General features: G+C 34.9%; 1 protein-coding gene across 4 annotated transcripts in view; it reads right to left on the bottom strand.

Moving 5' to 3' along the window:
- Positions 1-18,418, bottom strand: part of PolD1 (DNA polymerase delta 1, catalytic subunit) — a 235,125-nt gene that overhangs the window by 171,421 nt on the left and 45,286 nt on the right. For all 4 annotated transcript variants that reach the window (XM_090414807.1, XM_090414808.1, XM_090414806.1 and 1 more), the window contains 3 exons: positions 18,015-18,108; positions 17,480-17,651; positions 2,097-2,332 (listed from right to left, as the gene is read on the bottom strand). In XM_090414807.1, coding sequence (XP_090270933.1) covers positions 2,097-2,332; positions 17,480-17,651; positions 18,015-18,108 — 502 coding nt within the window. The remainder of the gene's footprint in view (positions 1-2,096; positions 2,333-17,479; positions 17,652-18,014; positions 18,109-18,418) is intronic.

Raw genomic sequence — 18,418 nt, 5'->3', positions numbered from 1 at the left:
ATAGCTAACTACGATGATCATAAAAGAGAAGTCAATTTTCCGACGTGTAATAATAAACAACTCATCCCACAATATGGACTGATTACCTTATTATCGGAATGGATTCTCCTCCTGTTGACATGTGCAGAAGTGTCGAAGGGTCTCGAATCTGTGGGCGAACTATATCAGACAATATTTGCTATTTTTGTATCTTAATATTTTCAAGAAGTGAAAAAACATAAATAATTTATCCAGATAGCTTAAAGAAGAAATTTCATGCACATATATGATTACATAAAAGCTAATTAAATGAAATAATTACATGTATAACAAGAGTGGGCTGATGTGTGCTCAAAACTCTGCAGCTCTTTGGGAGAAATAGTAATTTATCATATGCTGAACCACTGGGTTCTAACAAAACCACTATGTATGCGAACCCTCCTCCATCTCGCACACTTTCAGTACAGAGTGGACCAAGACTTGCCATATGAATTCTGGCCAATATATATAAATTTATTTCCACTTAGTTCATTTAATACACACAACATGCAAAATCCTACTCACTACAAAAAAAAATTTACTTACCTAATACAATATTTTAATGACATCCCAATCAGTCAATACAGGTTTTACAAAATGATTAATAGTGCTGTACCATGGTTGAGAAATTGTTTTTGATTAATTAAAAAAATATTGCATTGCATTCATTCTGCAGCTACTCACCAGCTAGTAAAATCTACTTGTTTTGTCAAGCCCTTTAATATTGCACGCACACACACACACACACAATCTCTATATGTGCATAGGGGAGCTTCCATGGCTCAGTCAGTTTCAACAATGTAATTTGGTTGGAAAGTTCTGGATTTGAATCCTGCATAGGGTATGAAGAATCTCTATCTTGGCTTTCCACCTGAAAATGAGTTAACTGTCTCATACAATGGTGGCGGAGTTTTTCCACCTGGAAACTCAAATTTTTCACCCCAAAACGACAAACTGCACAGAAGAACACATGCAACAGACAACCATAATACACAATAAAGGAAGAATTAACTGCCCTATCAGAGCATTAATTAGATTTCAAACAAGCCAAGGTACTTGGCTATGACATGCCACTGAGTCTAACATGCAAGGGAAAACAAAAATGGAATATATATACACACACACAGTTATATATACAGTAAAACCCCTTTTTTACACTTTTCAGGGGACTGATGGAAAAAAGTGTAAATAGCAGGAAATGTAAAAAAAGATTAAAAAAGGCTAAAAGATGACATACTGCTAGTATGTGAGTCTACATACTAGATTACAAAATTTAATAACTGAAAATAAATGAATTTACAATTACTTACATTTATCTATTAAAAAAAAAAATCTTTAATTGTTGATTGTTTTTGCTTTTCGGTTTTTTTTTTTGACATAGCACCAGATTGCTTTGCATTGAGTTCAATGCTTGACCTGTTTTTTACTATCGTATTCAAAGTGGACACGGAGAGTCCAAGATCTTTTGCTAAATGCGCACGTGTTCCGGCATGCCAACTTACATGTCACAGAATTGCTATCTTTTTTCTACTGAAATACATTTTCTGTCTTTTTTCTCCATGTTACTAACACGGATAATCCACCACCGCAACTTGAAAGCAACTTTCACACTAAATTACATAGCAGAAATTCTGCAATATCAATTCTTACTGTTATTGAAAAATCACGGTATCGCTCTTCACTACATTACTGCTGCAAGCGTGCAGCAGATGGCGGAAACGAAACTACAGCCGAAAGCAACGCCATCTGGGAACAGAAATGTGCAATTTCCCCAAAAATCGATTAGAAGATCAGTATTACCACCCGAGAAAAAAACACAAATCACGGGAAATAACGTCCACATCAAATTGTTAATTGCGAGAAAACATTATATCGTAAGAAGAGGCCTTAAGACAGGACCAACGGAAAATGACGTAAATGGCAGGAAAACGTAAATTGCGGGAATGTAAAAACGGGGTTTTACTGTGTGTGTGTGTATATATATGTGTGTATATATATATATATATATATATATATATATATATATATATATAAAAAATACAAAACTCTGAAATATAATATTGATCTGGTTTCATTACCTTTTCTGCCAGCACATTCAATATCAAAGCTAAGTACCCGAAAAGGTGCTACTTTGGCCCAGTCTCCTTCTGGTATGTGAGAGATAAAATCATTACATCCTACATCCACCTCAATTTGACAACGAGATACTGGCTCCTTTTGTGTTTGAGAAACAACACCTTTCTGGCGTAAAATATACTTTCCTGCTGGGATTTCAATCCAGTTACAGCCAACAACACCAGTATCAACCATAAATCTGTAAAGAAATAATATTACAAAAACCATCATAATTAACTTTAGCATAATAATGCAAAGCAGCAATTTAAAAATTGCTATTTGATAAAGGATTTAAAACAACACTACAAATGTTAGCATATAATCCCTCTATCATATATAATCAACTCTCACTGTGGAAAACTTGTATGAACTAAAGGAATGGTTATAGTAAATTTCCTTTAATGTCAGCTGTCAGCTCTTTGCTTTATGCGGATGATGTTATACTTCTAAATAAATCCGCTACAAGTCTGCAAGAGTCTTTGACTAAATTGAATAGCTGTTGTAATAGATATGGTATGAAGGTCAGCAATAAAAAGACAAAGACAATGAAAATAGGCAGAATCATTGAAAATGTCAACTGTGTTGTGAATGGAGAACGTGTGGAACAAGTAAAACATTTCAGCTACTTAGGCACAATTTTTACTGAAGATGGTAAACTAAATATAGAAATAGACAACAGAATCAGCAAAGCTGGTATCATGGGAAGTCAATTGAATAAATTCATATGGAATAAGAAAGAAATTAGTCGGAACACTAAATTAGCTGTATACAAGACTGTTCAAACCAATTTTAACTTATGGATCTGAGAGCTGGGTCAGAAGTAAAACACTTGACCAAAGACTAGAGACCGCAGATATGAGAGTCCTGAGAAAGATTAGAGGCGTGAACAGATGGCATCAATGGCAATATCATATTAAAAATGAGGATATTAGGAAAGAACTTGACATTGTCAGCATCCAGGAATGTGTTAGCAGAGCTAATCTCAGATGGTATGGTCACTTAAATAGAATGGGAGAGGAAAGATTAGCAAAACAAGTGTTCTCTGCCAGGTTGGCAGGAAAACGACCCAGAGGAAGACCAAGATATAGGTGGATTGATACGGTACAAAGTGCCTTAGACGATAGAAATATAAGATCTGATAATGTTGGAGTCTTGACAAGTAACAGACTGATTTGGAGGAAAATTGTAGATAGGAAGTTAGTAATGATGTAATTTTTTCATGTAGTACTGTCATATCCTGTACACCCCTTGAGGGTACATGGCAGGAATTTGATGATGATGATGAATTTCCTTTAAAACATCATTGGTTCTGTAAAAGCTTTGGCCGAGACTTTGTAATTTGTTTAAGTGAATGGGTTTGCTGTATTGATGTTTATTGGAATAAGGGTCCATTGTATTTAAAGTAAGGAATATGTGCCAAACAATAAAAGATTATTTTAATAAACAGTATTTCAATAACTAAAAAACGCCTGAAAAAAAATTACAAAATAATCTATTGGCAAAAAGTACTTACTCTAAAAGTTTCATCCCAAGTACCACAGCAAAAAATGTTATTTTAAAAGAAATTCCCTATAGTGAACTTTATTATTATTATCATTACAGTAACCTCAATGGAGTCAGTCGACTCAACGTGGGAGGACTACTTAACTAGCAAAAAGCCTATCATAATGAACTTTGAAATGCAGTCTGGCAATGAGTTTCATTCACCAACTACCCTCCATGTAAAAAATTTACTCCTCACCATATCTATGTATAATTTCCAAGGATAACCACTCATTCTTTTCATCTCACCCTCCACTCCTTTGTATAATTCCTTTTGTAATTAATCTGATAAAATCCTTTCACTAACTTGAAGGTCTCTATCATATCATCTCTTTTCCTTCTTACCAAACTCTGCAATTTATATTCTCTTAAAACTACACAACAACATTCCACAGTCCAATATTATCATGTTCTTGCATTTCTGGATGCTCTCTAGTGTTTCCACATCACAATGAAAATTAGGTGATCACAATAGTCTATGTTCCTCAAGGGTTCACTTTAGTGAGTACAGGAGTTGCCAACCCAAGGTACCTAATGTAGGATCATGCCTTACTTCATGTAATATGCATCTGTTATATTATCTATAGACTGGTCTCTACCCCTCTTTCTTTATTTTCTTCTTGCTCCTTCCCCCCTAACGACAGAGTATTCGAGGGCTAAGGTTGAATCTTTCCTATATTGCTATTTCATTTCGTCTTATGCAGTGGGAGTCTGCCTTTCTCAGAGGTATTTGCCTCATTTAGTAGGCTGAAGTCTCAACCCAATTGGCCAACATGGGATGAGTTGGGACCAAAATCTCCCAGATATAAGGAAAGAGCCTCTGCAATCCTACCACTTTTTCTTGCGGTAACTTCACTCCAAAATGCTAATATGGTTGTGCCTTATAATACATCTCATGGTGCATCAGTTGTCATGCAGAATAATCAGAGCCACATTCAAGGCTTAGGCATAGGATCCTGTTCAAAAAGTATATTACAGTCTCCAACACATCAGTGATGTTGTGACCGAAGAATACAGAAGGTATGAGAATAATCTTAGAAGTGAACTTTACACATAGGAACATGGAACAAACGGGGATCTACATATGATACTGTCTGTAAAGAGATGGAGAGGTATAAAATTAACATCTTGGGAATTATGGAGACCAGATGGAAGGGACAAGGTCACTTCAAAAGACAGGAGGGTAAGCATGTTGTTTATTCAGCAGGTGACTCAAAGCATCATTGGAGCAGATGTGGTACTGAAGACAGTTCAGGCAAGAGCCCTTCTTGGTTATAATACCATCAATGACAGGATACTCTGTATTACTTAAGGCTTACCCTATCAATGTGTCAATCACTGTAGTTTATGCACCCAACATAGATAGGCCTGATGAAAAAAGTAAGGAATTTTATGAAACTTACATTTCGGACTGCCTACTAAGAAGAGATGCACTTTTTACCTTTAATGCAATGGTAGAAGACAAGCATATCTGATGTGCATACCTGTCCTGGAAGCAGACTCTGAAACCTTTCACAAATAGGCCTGTCCCACTAGACTGGACATCAGAGTAATCCCTAGAGGATTCAGAAGAAACTGCAATATGGTTGGATGATCTTTTAGAAACTAGTGAGGAGAACTCACCTGAAATGCTCTGGGAAGGAGTCAAGGTTATAATATAGGATACAGCCAAGAAGTATCTAGGACCAATTAGCAGACCAAGAGACCCACTGTGAAACCACGTATATCACAGATTCAACATGGGATATAATCAAAAGAAGATGGTTGGAGAAACAAAGAGATACAGGGACTGAAGAATATAAGATTACATACAGAAGTCAGAAGAGCCATCAGGCAGGACAAGAAAAAATTTTATGATAATAAGCGTGAAGAGACAGAATTCCAGATGAGGAGGCACAATTATAAAAGGATATTTCGTTTAATTCATAGCCTAAAGCCCAAATTGAATTTTATCAAAGACAGGAATAGAGCAGTACTAACAAAAGAACTGGAAATCAAAACCAGGTGGAAAGAATACTATGAGGAACTGTACAGCAGAAAGGATAAGGAAAATTTGGAGGAGCCCTCTCACCAGGAGAATTTTGATTTGGAACCTCCTCCACTTAGGCATTGAAAGGGCAATTAAACAGCTTAACAAACAAGACCCAGAGTACAGATGGAATCCCAGTAGAGTTAATTAAGGCCACAGAGGATGGAAGGATATGAGTGTTTCATAGATTGATTACAATGATATTGGAGGCAGGATTATGGTTGATAAGCAGGAAGAAGTCAATTTTTATACCACAATACAAACTTCAAGTACCTGAGATCCGTTATTAATGCAAAAAAAAAAAAATGTTGTTCAGAAGAAGATTAGGAATGACTAAAATAACAGAGACTTGTCTAAAATCTGGAAGGATGAATCTATCCCCACAGGAACAAAGTTTAGGATTTTGGATATAGCTGATAGGAAAAGGATACCTTCTTTTGAGATATGGTATTAAAGGTTAGTGAGGATATCATATACTGAAAGGTGGACAAACGGATGAGTGCTACAATGGATCGATAGAACTTTAAGGCTCCCTAAGGTTAGTGACAGAAAAAAATTGAAATACCTTTGGACACATTCAAAGGATGGAAAGAGGACTTCTCAAAACAATAATAGAAGGTAAAGTTCCTAGAAAAAAAGGAAGGGGTAGACCATCAATGAGATGGACAAATGGTATATCTGGAGTAACTGATCTTTCAGAGTTGAAGCCTCCAGAAAAGCATACAATAGGACCACCTAGCGAGGACTGGTGTAGCACATCACTGAGCAACTGAATGACCATTCAGCATCTGATGATGTAAAATGAATAGAAATAATAGCCCACGTGTGGTCTTACCAATACCTTATATAGAGACATCACAACCTCCTTATCTTTACATGTCAACGTAGTTCTTATCACAGTGCAGTCTTCACAGCACTCGCAATGTGCCATCGGAACTTTAATCCAGTCAAGATCCCGAATCCCATCAAGATGATGGCTCTGCCAATACACACAGCCTTATATCTCTGCATCCTAATATGATATACTTTGCATTTATTACTATTAAAACTATAACCCCACTCATTTCTCCAAACTAAAAGTCTATTCAAATTGTCCTAGAGAATTAACATCAGTAAAGGTTCTGATAATTCAACCTAACTATGCATCATCAGCAAATATTTGAAAATTCCAATCAATCCGCATAAATATTGTTAACAAATACGTTAAACAGGTGATCTCCAAGAACAGAACTGAGCCATGCCACTGGTTGTCTGAGACACTCACTGGTCTATCATACACAACATGGTTTGTTCAGAAAGCCAATCCTCAATCCATCTAACCAATCTATTATCCAGTCTCATCTTTTGCAGCTTATACACCAACCTGTCATATGGTAATAATCTTTCAGATGCCTTTGCAAACTCCAAGAAATCACGGTATATGAATCTCCCTTATCCAACACATTCATCCTTTTATCATAAAATATAAGCAGATTACTAAAAGAAGAACTGACTTCACAAACCTATGCTGATCCTCATAGAGAATCCTATGTCCATCACTCACTCTGTATTCTACTCCTAGCTAGTTGTTTCAACACCTTGACCAGAAATGTAGACATACAGACTGGCCTATAATTGGAAACCACTGTCATAAAAACAGGCTTTTGGAGTGATACTATTTTGCATTCATTTCACTCCTTAGGAATCTTTCCCAATACAAGAGTATCATTAAATAACCAGGTCAGGGGAAGAGCCAACTTTTTTTTTCCTTTTTTTTTTTTTTTTTTTTTACACTATTTAATAATACATGGTGATATGTTATCCAATCCCACAGCCTTATTAACATTAACCCAAGCAGCACTTCATATATCCCATATTCTATACCTCAAATATTTGTCTCCATTCCACATGTTACAAAGCATCATTTACACCAGAATGATATGCAGTGATAACATCCTATAACTACTCTTCTGATTGCTATGAATTCACTATATCGATAGTCAACTGTAGTGGTACAAGAAATTCACAATACAATGAAAAGTCAAAAAACAATCTCATCATCATCTTTGAATTCCTGATATATACCCTCAAGGGGTGTAGCATATGATAGTACTATATGAAAAATTTACATCATTATTATTAATTATTATTATTATTGAGCAGGATAAAATTTAATTTTATCCTGCTCAAGACTAAATGGTGATGACTTTCAATTTCAAATCCTCTGTACACTCTGGTGTCCTACACCAGGGAGAAATTATCACTATCAACAATAACATAGTCAACGAGACTTTTCTTATTCCTTGCCTCTTCTCTCCATGTGAATTCGTGTACATTTTTATGCAGAGATGCCTGTGTTATTAATAACATTACTAACACAGGTATTGTGTTAGTAATAACTAGTCCATGTCCTGAGCAGAAATCCAACAGGTATTTGCTATTATTATTAGCTTTGCTCTTTTCTCCAAATTTTTCCAAAATACTTTTATATCTGACAATCATTTCCTACTCGGCTATTCAGATCCCCAACAAGGACCAACTTTTCCTTTTTCATTGTGTCAGTTGCTTTCTCTAAAGCCTCAAAAAATTCCTCCACTTCTACCTTAGTAAAACATTCTGTGGGACCATAGGCACAAATAAATCTCATTGTCCAGTTCCCCATTCTCATATTTGCCCACACTCTACTTGATACTGCCTGCCATTCAAGAAGATTAGCCTCGTATTTTGTGTTGAATACTATGGCTACTCCTCCTTTTCCTTGATTGTCATTTCCTGAATATAACATTTTATATTTATTGCTCAGAAAGATCTCACCAGTTTTTGCCTTTTTTGTTTTAGTCACCCTTATTATGTAGATCTGGTACTTATCTAATTCCTCAGCAAGCTCCATTTCTTTGCCATTCAGGCTTCTTATGTTGATAGTACCGATCTTGAACTCTGGTGATATTGAGTTGGGGTGGGTTTTAGGATTTGTTCCAGTAGCTGAATTTTTGCTGTTTGCTCTGGTTCCCTGGTGAAAACAACAGAAGCCTTGTTTAACTGGGCGACACCTAGCCGGCATGAAATTGTGTCATGTTGTACCATCATTTTATATTTTGGTTTAAGCCAATAAGAATACAATTTGGTAGGCTAAATCCTAAATTGCTAGCCCATCCTCGATCATTCAGTATCCAGGTAGATACCTAACAGGGTACACCACGAGAAGGTGACGATTGGACATTAGGTCAGAAGCCCTGGCGGTTATCGACATTCCTTGAAAGGCTACGTGGAGGTCTCCTCTCAGTTATATAGCTTTGACCCTTAAGCACCCCCCAAAAAACAATCTTCAATATATAAACTCAATTCTGGTTTTATTAGTTCTATACTGTACAGTGTGAGTTCCTTCAAATCTTAACTGAACTAAGCGTCGTTTTTATGCTTAGTGTCGTTTTTATCCCAATGTCTCTAATTGCACTATTTGTTGAGAAATATATTATACAGACTGCAAATGTCTCTGTACCTTATTCAGTGATAAAATAAAACTACTTGTTTCTCTTGTGTCTGCAGTAATATAATGGCAATTGGGGAAGGCATGTTGTTTACAGCAGAGAGCAAGTTACTATTACCCTGACATGAACATGTTTAAGCTTTTTTCATGTGTGAGGTATACGTGAAACATTTTAATTTTGTTTTTTGTAAAGTAAAATCAGGGGTGTGAGTTATATGCGAGGGCGAGTTACATTACAGTTTGAGTAAATACAGTATGTGTTGAAATTTACTGATTAGAATTCCACAGTATCATGTCAAAAGTTTTTCCAAAATCCAGCAGTATCACTGAAAGTCCATTATCTCCAACTCAGATGTCACTGTATTACAAAACGTGAGTAAGTTACTGAGGCATGACCTACCCCTTCACAAAACCATGTTGTTTCCCCCTCCTCCCATAAAGTATTCCATTTCTGCCTACCCATTCCTCTTGATAAACTTCTTCAGTACCTTGACTATGACTCCTGATATGTTAACTGGTTAGTAATTTGTTACATAAGTTTTGGACCCTCCTTTAAGCAATGGAACTATTTTCCCCTCTTTTCAACCTCTTGGTACTAATTCAGAGCCTAGACTTAGAGTAAACAATGTGGTCAAAGGCAATGTCAATTCTTTAGCACCTCTCTTAAAACTCTAGCTGCTGTACCATCTAATCCCATAGCTGTATTCACACCAATAAGTTTTAAAAGAGGTAAACCGTGAGTAGACATAACTATACATAATAAATAACGGAAAAAACTCACGTAGAAATATTATACTATTAAATAATATTTCTACGTGAGTTTTTTCCGTTATTTATTATGTATAGTATTCACACCAAGTTTCTTTAATATGCTATGCAGCTTCATTTCATTTACTTCAGTCTCCATATAATCCATTGCCTTTCTTGTTGCTGCAATATCTCCACCTGGTAATATACTCTTGTGAAGTGTTCACTTAGCAATTCTACTATTTTGCCCGATTCAGTTACCTCCCTATCACAGGCATTCATTAAAATCATTCTGCTATAAGCATTCTTCCTTTTACTTGCAACATACAAAAAGAAATCTCTGGGGTTATCTTTGGCCTGCACTGCTAAATTTCCTTTCATACTCTGCTTTTGCCTTTCTTTCCACACTGGTTACCCTTCTGGCATGTGTTTTGGATTGCTCATATGCTTGCTGGTCACCTTTCTTCTTGAATTCCCTGCACAAATTTTTCTTTTTTTGTAGCTCCAGCTTAATGATGTATTCATTCATTTAACTCCTACTTGATTTATTCTCTTGACTCTAGGTATGCAATCAGCCATTATTTCCCTCAACACTCCCTTACCACTTCCCATGCACTATCAATACTCAGCTCTTGCAGTTTCACATGTCGTGGCACTGATTCAAGCAATCTCCTAAGCTTGTCATACTTACCAGCCTTGTAATTTCACATATATCCCTCTTAACTAAAAATTCCACTCACACACACATCCACTTCCCAGGCCAACACCATATGGTCACTCTCCCCAACTGATGACAATGTGGTCATATCAGTTATAGACAAATTCTCTCAATTACTAGATGAAGAACTCTCAAACTTCCAGTATATTCCATCACTTGCTGCTTCAAGTAATTCTTCCTTAGTAACCACATAAATCCCATTTCCTCCTGTTCACATGTCCTCTCCTCCTTCCAATCTATCCCATAGTTGAATTTCTCCATAAAAATTACCCACCCACCACTCACTGAGCTTACTTGCTGATACACACTATCCCCATCATCCTTTACATCCCCTGGTTTATAGAAGCATCCAAAAGTATATTCCATTCTGCTGACCACTATTTGACACCACAATGTTTCAAATGTGCTATTTTCACTCGTCTACTCTCTTTGGTTGTAGTTCATCAGCTATCAATAATACCCCCCCTACTCTTTTCTCTCATCCTCCCTGAACACACTATATCCTTCACATTCTATCCCACTAACTACATCATCTTCTGTCAGCCATGTCTCATTAATGCCAATAACCTCAGGCCAGTTGGAAGTTTTTTCACTTGGCTATGCTACCAATTATATATTTGGTTTAATCCTTTATCCAAGTGTAAGCAAACAAAGTTTGCACCTGAAGTATTTTCAGGACTGGAGCAACTCATGGCAAAGGTGGTATAACTTCTCATCACTTGCCCTAGTATTCCATAATGCAAAACACATCGCGGACATGTATAATGCTATGCATTAAGGGAAGTGTCACTACCCAGACTGGTTTTGATCTTTACTGAGGTCTCATCAGTGGGAGCCAGACCCAGAGGTGGTGATACTAAGGTGGAAGTAATGGAGAAGTCATTTCCATATAAGAATTGTCATACCTTATAATTAAAATTCTCTGGATTATAGAGTAGTTGATGGAAGTTTTTTCACTTGGCTATGCTACCAACTATATATTTGGTTTAATCCTTTATCCAAGTGTAAGCAAACTTTGTTTGCTTTGGGTGGTGACCCCTCCCTTAATGCAACCATCCTTCCTTTCCCACAAGGAGAAGTGCTTTGCATTATGGGATACTAAGGCAAGTGATGAGAAGTTATACCACCTTTGCCACAAGTTGCCCCTGGCCTGATTATATATTTAATCAGGCCAGTATGAACTAACCAATTACAAAAACTCTTTCCATTTGTTCCAAATGCTCATGGCATTAGTGTACATAAAGTGAAAAAGCCCATTAGGCCCAATGCTATTCTGATGCTTTATACTAAATTTCCCATCCTAGTTGTTACCTGCAGTATTAATCTAGGCATTTTATGCACACTTGTGCACTCAATTGCTTCAATGTCATCTGTGTACCTGCTCAACATCTTCCTCCATAATCTTGTTACCCTGATGGTGCACATCCACTTTCACTTCATTCAACAACACTTATTTCACACTCGAAACACCAAATCGATTTAGATGCAACCATCCTTCCTGTACAAGTCTTTTCATCCATCAAACCCACTCCAGACCAGGGGTGGGTCGTGCACAGGCACTGCAGAACTACAACACCCCAATTTTTCTCAATATATAAATATATTTATTAATTTATTTATATTTGTATAATAAATTTAGTTTAATCCTTTATCCAAGTGTGGTTTTATCCAAGTTGCAACGAGTTGCCCTGTTGTTGTACCACCTTAACCCAGTCCTGAAGATACTTTCAGGCGCAAACTTTGTTTGCTCACACTTGGATAAAGGATTAAACTAAATTTATTATACTCTAACCAAGTGAAAAATAAACTTTCAACATTATTTATATTTGCTTGTAATATTTAATTTTTTATCATCAATAATCCTATATTGTATAAAAAATAATAAAAATCCATCTTGTAGCACTTAGGAGGGCAAAGGACACTAGCAGCACTGTGTTCACCGCAGTGTCATATTGCTACACGCGCAAGCATATGCACGTCATAGTGAAATGCAAGCTATTAGTGTAATGCGGCACTGTCCATCGAGCAGTTCCACTGTTGTTTACATGCAGTTTGCACCAGTAGTAGAGTGCTTGTAGTGCTTATTGTGTTTACTCCATCTCTTTAAATATTTAGACATTACAATTAAAGACATAACATTTGCTATAGTTTTTATTTTAGAACATTATTGGGGTTATTGACAATTGTTACCTCAGAATTTTAAGTAATTTTGAATTATGCCAAACTGTATAATTTTATCAATAATAAACAATATTTTTTCATGTTTAATTTTTACCATAATTTTGATATTTTATCCAAACGTGTATACACTGTACTTACAGCGTGTATGTATATTTCGAAAGTTGCAGGACCCCACGATTTCAAGCCACGAGCCGCCACTACTCCAGACACATCATTCCTTCTGCATACCTACACATAAATCCAGCCATAACAATCAACTCTTTCCCTTTACCCTTTTGCACTCTAACAGCCTTGCTAACACCATTAATTTTTCAACTCAGGATGCATGATTTTGTCAATGTCTCACCAATCACTCCTCTTATGATAAAAATGTCAATTGATCACCTAAATAAATTTAGGTAATTAAATTAGATATCAAATTACCTAAAGATATCAAAAAGTGGTATACAGGGGGATGTGAGTTTGCAAGATTTAAGAACAAGTGGTGTACCGCAAGGATCAGTGCTTGGTCCACTGTTATTCAAACTGTACATTAATGATATTGGGAAAGATTTGACAAGTGACATACAGCTATTTGCTGATGATGCAAAGATAGGGAAGGTAATCAGGAATTGGAGAAGTTGTATTTCATTAAGTTTTAATAATGGCAAACCATGAGCAGACATATAAATACAAAATTAATAACAGAAATCTTACGTAAAAAGATTATTTAATAGTATAATTTTCCCCTGTGTGTCACAGGCAACTTCAGTACATTTTAAGCTCAAATTAAACAATAATTGACAATTCCAAAAAGCACCACCTAAGTAGCTAGTGTAAGATAACTAAAAAGATCAATAAATTTCCTAACAAGAAAAAAAAAAATATATATATATATATACTATAAAAAGTTAGGAAAGATTAGCTGAATAATAAAGTACTATCTCCCATAAAGGCAATAGACATAAACCATCAGATCCGTTTAAGTTAGGCGAGTGAAGTAAAGTTTCACATGTTTCTTTATAAAGCCGTTCCATGAGGAAATTGACTTTTGTGAAGGACTCTTGTCTTTTTCCAATGAACTCTATGTCTAGTGATGATGGCATGTTCTGCAAGTCCAGACTGTTCAGGTTCAAGGTATTGAATATAAGACTGGAGTTCTTCTAGCCGAATAGAGGCAGATCTTCCTGTTTGTCGGAAATAAGATAATCCACAAGAGCAAGGAATCAGGTAAACACCTGGATAATTAATACAAAATCAAATATTTTTACAATGTCTGAAGGAAATTCCTGTTGCAGTAATTCAATACTGTCAGATAAAGGAACATTTGTAAATAAAAAACAATATCTAAACTGATCATGATATCCATAAACAATATCAGTTTAGATATTGTTTCTTTATTTACAAATGTTCCTTTATCTGACAGCATTGAATTACTGCAACAGGAATTTCCTTCAGACATTGTAAAAATATTTGATTTTGTAATACATTCTGGTTATTTTTCCTTTAAAAATAAGTTGTATCAACAAATTGAAGGAACAGCAATGGGCAATTCTCTTTCTCCTGCTATCTCCAACTTCTTTATGGAACATTTTGAACAACGTATCTTTGACAACATTTCTCCCAGACCTACTCATTGGTTCAGATATGTCAATGACATTTTTGCTATATGGAATGGCTCTTCTGATGAATTTCAACAGTTTCTCACTAAGTTAAATGCACTTCATCCAAGGATCCAGTTTACCCTAGAAGTAGAATCAAATAAGCAGTTAGCCTTTTTAGATCTTCTAATTCTTCGTCAACCAAATGGTAACCTACATTTCTCAGTCTATAAAAAGAAGACTCATACAGGTTATATCCATGCCGAATCTCATCACCATCCCAGTCAAAAGGCAGGAACTATTAAAACACTAGTTCATCGTGCCCACTCCTTTTGTTCTTCAGACGATCTATTACAGAAAGAAATACGATATATAACTTCTTCCTTTCTATCTAATGGCTATAAGAATTGCTTCATTAAAAGAACTTTGAGTAGTTTTAATATGTCTTGCTCTTCAAATACAGAAGAAATAATTCGCATTCCTATCCCTTATGTACAAGGCATTAGTGAACGTATAGCAAAAGTTTTAAAACCACTGAATATTTTTGTTGTCTTTCGACAATTCAGAAAAATCTCCACCTTTCTCACTTCTCCTAAGGACATGCTTCCACATATTAATTATCCAGGTGTTAACCAGATTCCTTGCTCTTGTGGATTATCTTATTTCGGACAAACAGGAAGATCTGTCTCCATTCGGCTAGAAGAACATCAGTCTTATATTCAATACCTAGAACCTGAACGGTCTGGACTTGCAGAACATGACATCATCACAGACATAGAGTTCATTGGAAAAAGACAAGTCCTTCACAAAAGTCGGTTCCTCATGGAACGGCTTTATAAGGAAACATGTGAAACTTTACTTCACATGCCTAACTTAAACAGATCTGATGGTTTATGTCTATTGCCTTTATGGGAGATAGTACTTTATACTTCAGCTAATCTTTCCTAACTTTTTATAGTATATATAATTTTTTTTTTTTTAAGGAAATTTATTGACCTTTTTAGTTGTCTTACAGTAGCTACTTAGGTGGCGCTTTTTGGAATTGTCAGTTATTGTTTAATTTGAGCTTAAAATGCACTGAAGATGCCTGTGACACACAGGCAAAAATTATACTATTAAATAATCTTTTTACGTGAGATTTTCCATTATTAATTTTGTATATGTATTTCATTATTACAGTACTCATGATAATAAAGTAAATAAAACATTAAAAATTCATATAGTTTCATCATCATTTTTTTTAAAACTATTTTTGGAAGTCTGTAAACAGGATAGATACTTCATGCCAATTAACAAAAATTATGCAACAACTAAAGGATTAATTATAAGATTAGCAGACATTTTCATGTTAAGTGTATATTAAATTACAAATGTTTGCACTATATGTTATTCCCTCTTTATTTTCGTGAGACTTTGCTTTAATATACAAAGCAAGAGAAAGCTTAAATCACTTATGTTATTATGAGGATATCTCAACATAAGTTATACTTGCTTAACTTCACCTGAGTTAAATAACCTACTCAATTTATTTTACACAATATATTTCCATGTATCAATATCTGTAAACTAGAATCAGAACTATAATAGTTTGCTACTTAAGTTGAGTAGGTTATTTAACTCAGGTGAAGTTAAGCAAGTAAATGAATTTATTACTAGGATTAAAATAGTTAATCTTGAATATTTAAGCACACATTTTAGTGAATAGTATATTTAGATATTTAGGATTTATTGCCATTTTATGAATATTCACTGAATGAAGTAATGTTTAGTGTTCACAGAATACCCATTATGTATAACAAAGCCTTTAGAAGAACAATTTAAAACAAATTGAACTGCTCCCAAATAAGATGTGTTATATGATTATTGTTTGTTACTGAAACATAAGATATCAAAAAAAATAAGTAAAAAATAAATAAATATCACTATATATATATATATATATATATATATATATATATACACACACACTAGGGTGCTTCCCCCCCTCCGAGAGTTCCGGACTGGTAGGCCAGTTCTCCTTGAATTCTGATGACTCGTATTTTGAAAACTCGAAAGGGGGTTCCACCCCTCTGGTGCCTATGGCGTCCAACCCTCCCTCCCCGAGTTCCGGACTGGTAGGCCAGTTCTCCTTGAATTTTGAAGACTACAAGGGGGGGGGGGGGGGTCCATCCCCTGGAGGCTGCGGCACCCAACCCCCTGAGTTGCAGACTGGTAGGCCAGTTCTCCTTGAATTCAGAAGCCTCGAAAGGGAGGGGAGGTTCTCTCCCCCCCGGCGCGTAACCCCCTGAGTTCCAGACTGGTAGGCCGGTTCTCATTGAATTCTGATGACTCGACACTCAGGGTAGCCCCCGAGTTTCAAATAACTTGACAAAAAACGTGACACAAAAACATTACAAAGAAAGACTTATCATTTTATATTATAGAGTAGATAAGTACTCTTACTTCTGCCTATTCAAGGATAAGAATATGGTGTATACATAACCAGTACCATCATCAATACTTTTAGACAAACATGAATCCTATAAATCAGGAAAAACTTTTTTTGTTTTTTAAAGCAGTACTCAGTAGTTTCAAGATTTTGTTTAATGTTGCTCATCCACAAAAGGCTACAACCTATAACAGTGCGTTAGTAGTGTGGATGGACCAAGGATTTTGTAAACTTATAATACGTTTGTTACGCCAGTACCAGGAATGAATAAAAAATAAAGTAAAATAATATAATATAAAATAAAATAAAAAATTCTAACTTTTAAATTTACACATAATGCTTCAATGTTTGAAACCAGTTGATTAAATCTGATCATAAAAATATGTCAGTAAAGGAAAAACAAATCACAATGCTCGAAACAGCAAAGCAATTCTTTTAAATAAATGTATTTTTGATAGTCACAGATCAATAAATGCTATAAAAAAAATTCTTAAATTTTAGAGAGAAAAAATAAAATTTAAGAAAAGCTTTCAGCTTGCTCTTAAGCAAAATATGAGTAATGTAAGCTGTGGTATTATATCACTAAAATTTGTTTTCTGAATAAGCAACAAAAGCTATAACAAGACTTGCCTAATGAACACTTACAATTGCATACCTTATTTCAAAGTCAATATTAGCTTCAAAAGCTTGCAAAGCCTGTGCACCAAATGGACTTATATTTACAGTTCCACTTTCCAAAAGTCTCTTGGCAGGAGCAATCAGACGAGGCAAAGCCACTGTTATTTTCAGAAATGGAGTTTTTCCTGTACTGGAATAACCAAAAATATCTAAAAAGAAAGACAAAAATAACGCTCATAACTTACTACCAGTACAGTTCCTAGTGTTAATCAAAATATTTTAAAATGAGAAAATGAAACTTCAACCATAGGAAAGAAAAAAAAAAAAAAAAAAGAAGTATATATATATATATATATATATAAAACCATCTTCATATCTACTCGCAAATCTTTTGTAAATAATAAAAACCTTGATAACAGATTTATTACAAAGAATATAACCAAAAACGTTTGATAACAAAAATTAAGTGAAGCGTTAGAAATTATCTTGATAAAAAATATTAGTAAATGATTTATTTTTTATACGTAGCTTTTTTGTTATTAGTTATATATATGAAAAATAAAAAAACTTACTCTTTTTCATGACAATTTCTACAGCATGTACAGCACTACTAAGATTGTTCTTGTTGGATCTCATATCTGCCAGTACAGCTTTACTTAAAGCAGCCTATAAAAATAGTGATATACAGTAGTAAATATTACAATACACCACGTCATATTAACCATCCGCGAATCAAACAACACGTACAATCTATAAAAAAAGATGATGAAATGTCCTACTGTTATATGTTATTACTTTTGTAATTTGACATTACTACCTAATTGCATTCCAACCCATGTCTGGATTTTCAAACAAAATATATGAAAAATATATATTAAAAAAAAAAAAAAAAAAAAATATATATTAAAAAAAAAAAATATATATATATATATATATTGATAAAATTGATAAAAATAAAAAAATAAATAAATACAAA

This window comes from Typopeltis vanoorti, chromosome 25, assembly GCF_054136105.1.
Source record: "Typopeltis vanoorti isolate ZY-2024b chromosome 25, IOZ_Tvanoo_1.0, whole genome shotgun sequence".
Classification (NCBI taxonomy): domain Eukaryota; kingdom Metazoa; phylum Arthropoda; class Arachnida; order Uropygi; family Thelyphonidae; genus Typopeltis; species Typopeltis vanoorti.
The sequence above is the reverse complement of the archived record's forward strand: the minus strand, read 5'-3'. Positions and strand labels throughout refer to the sequence as shown.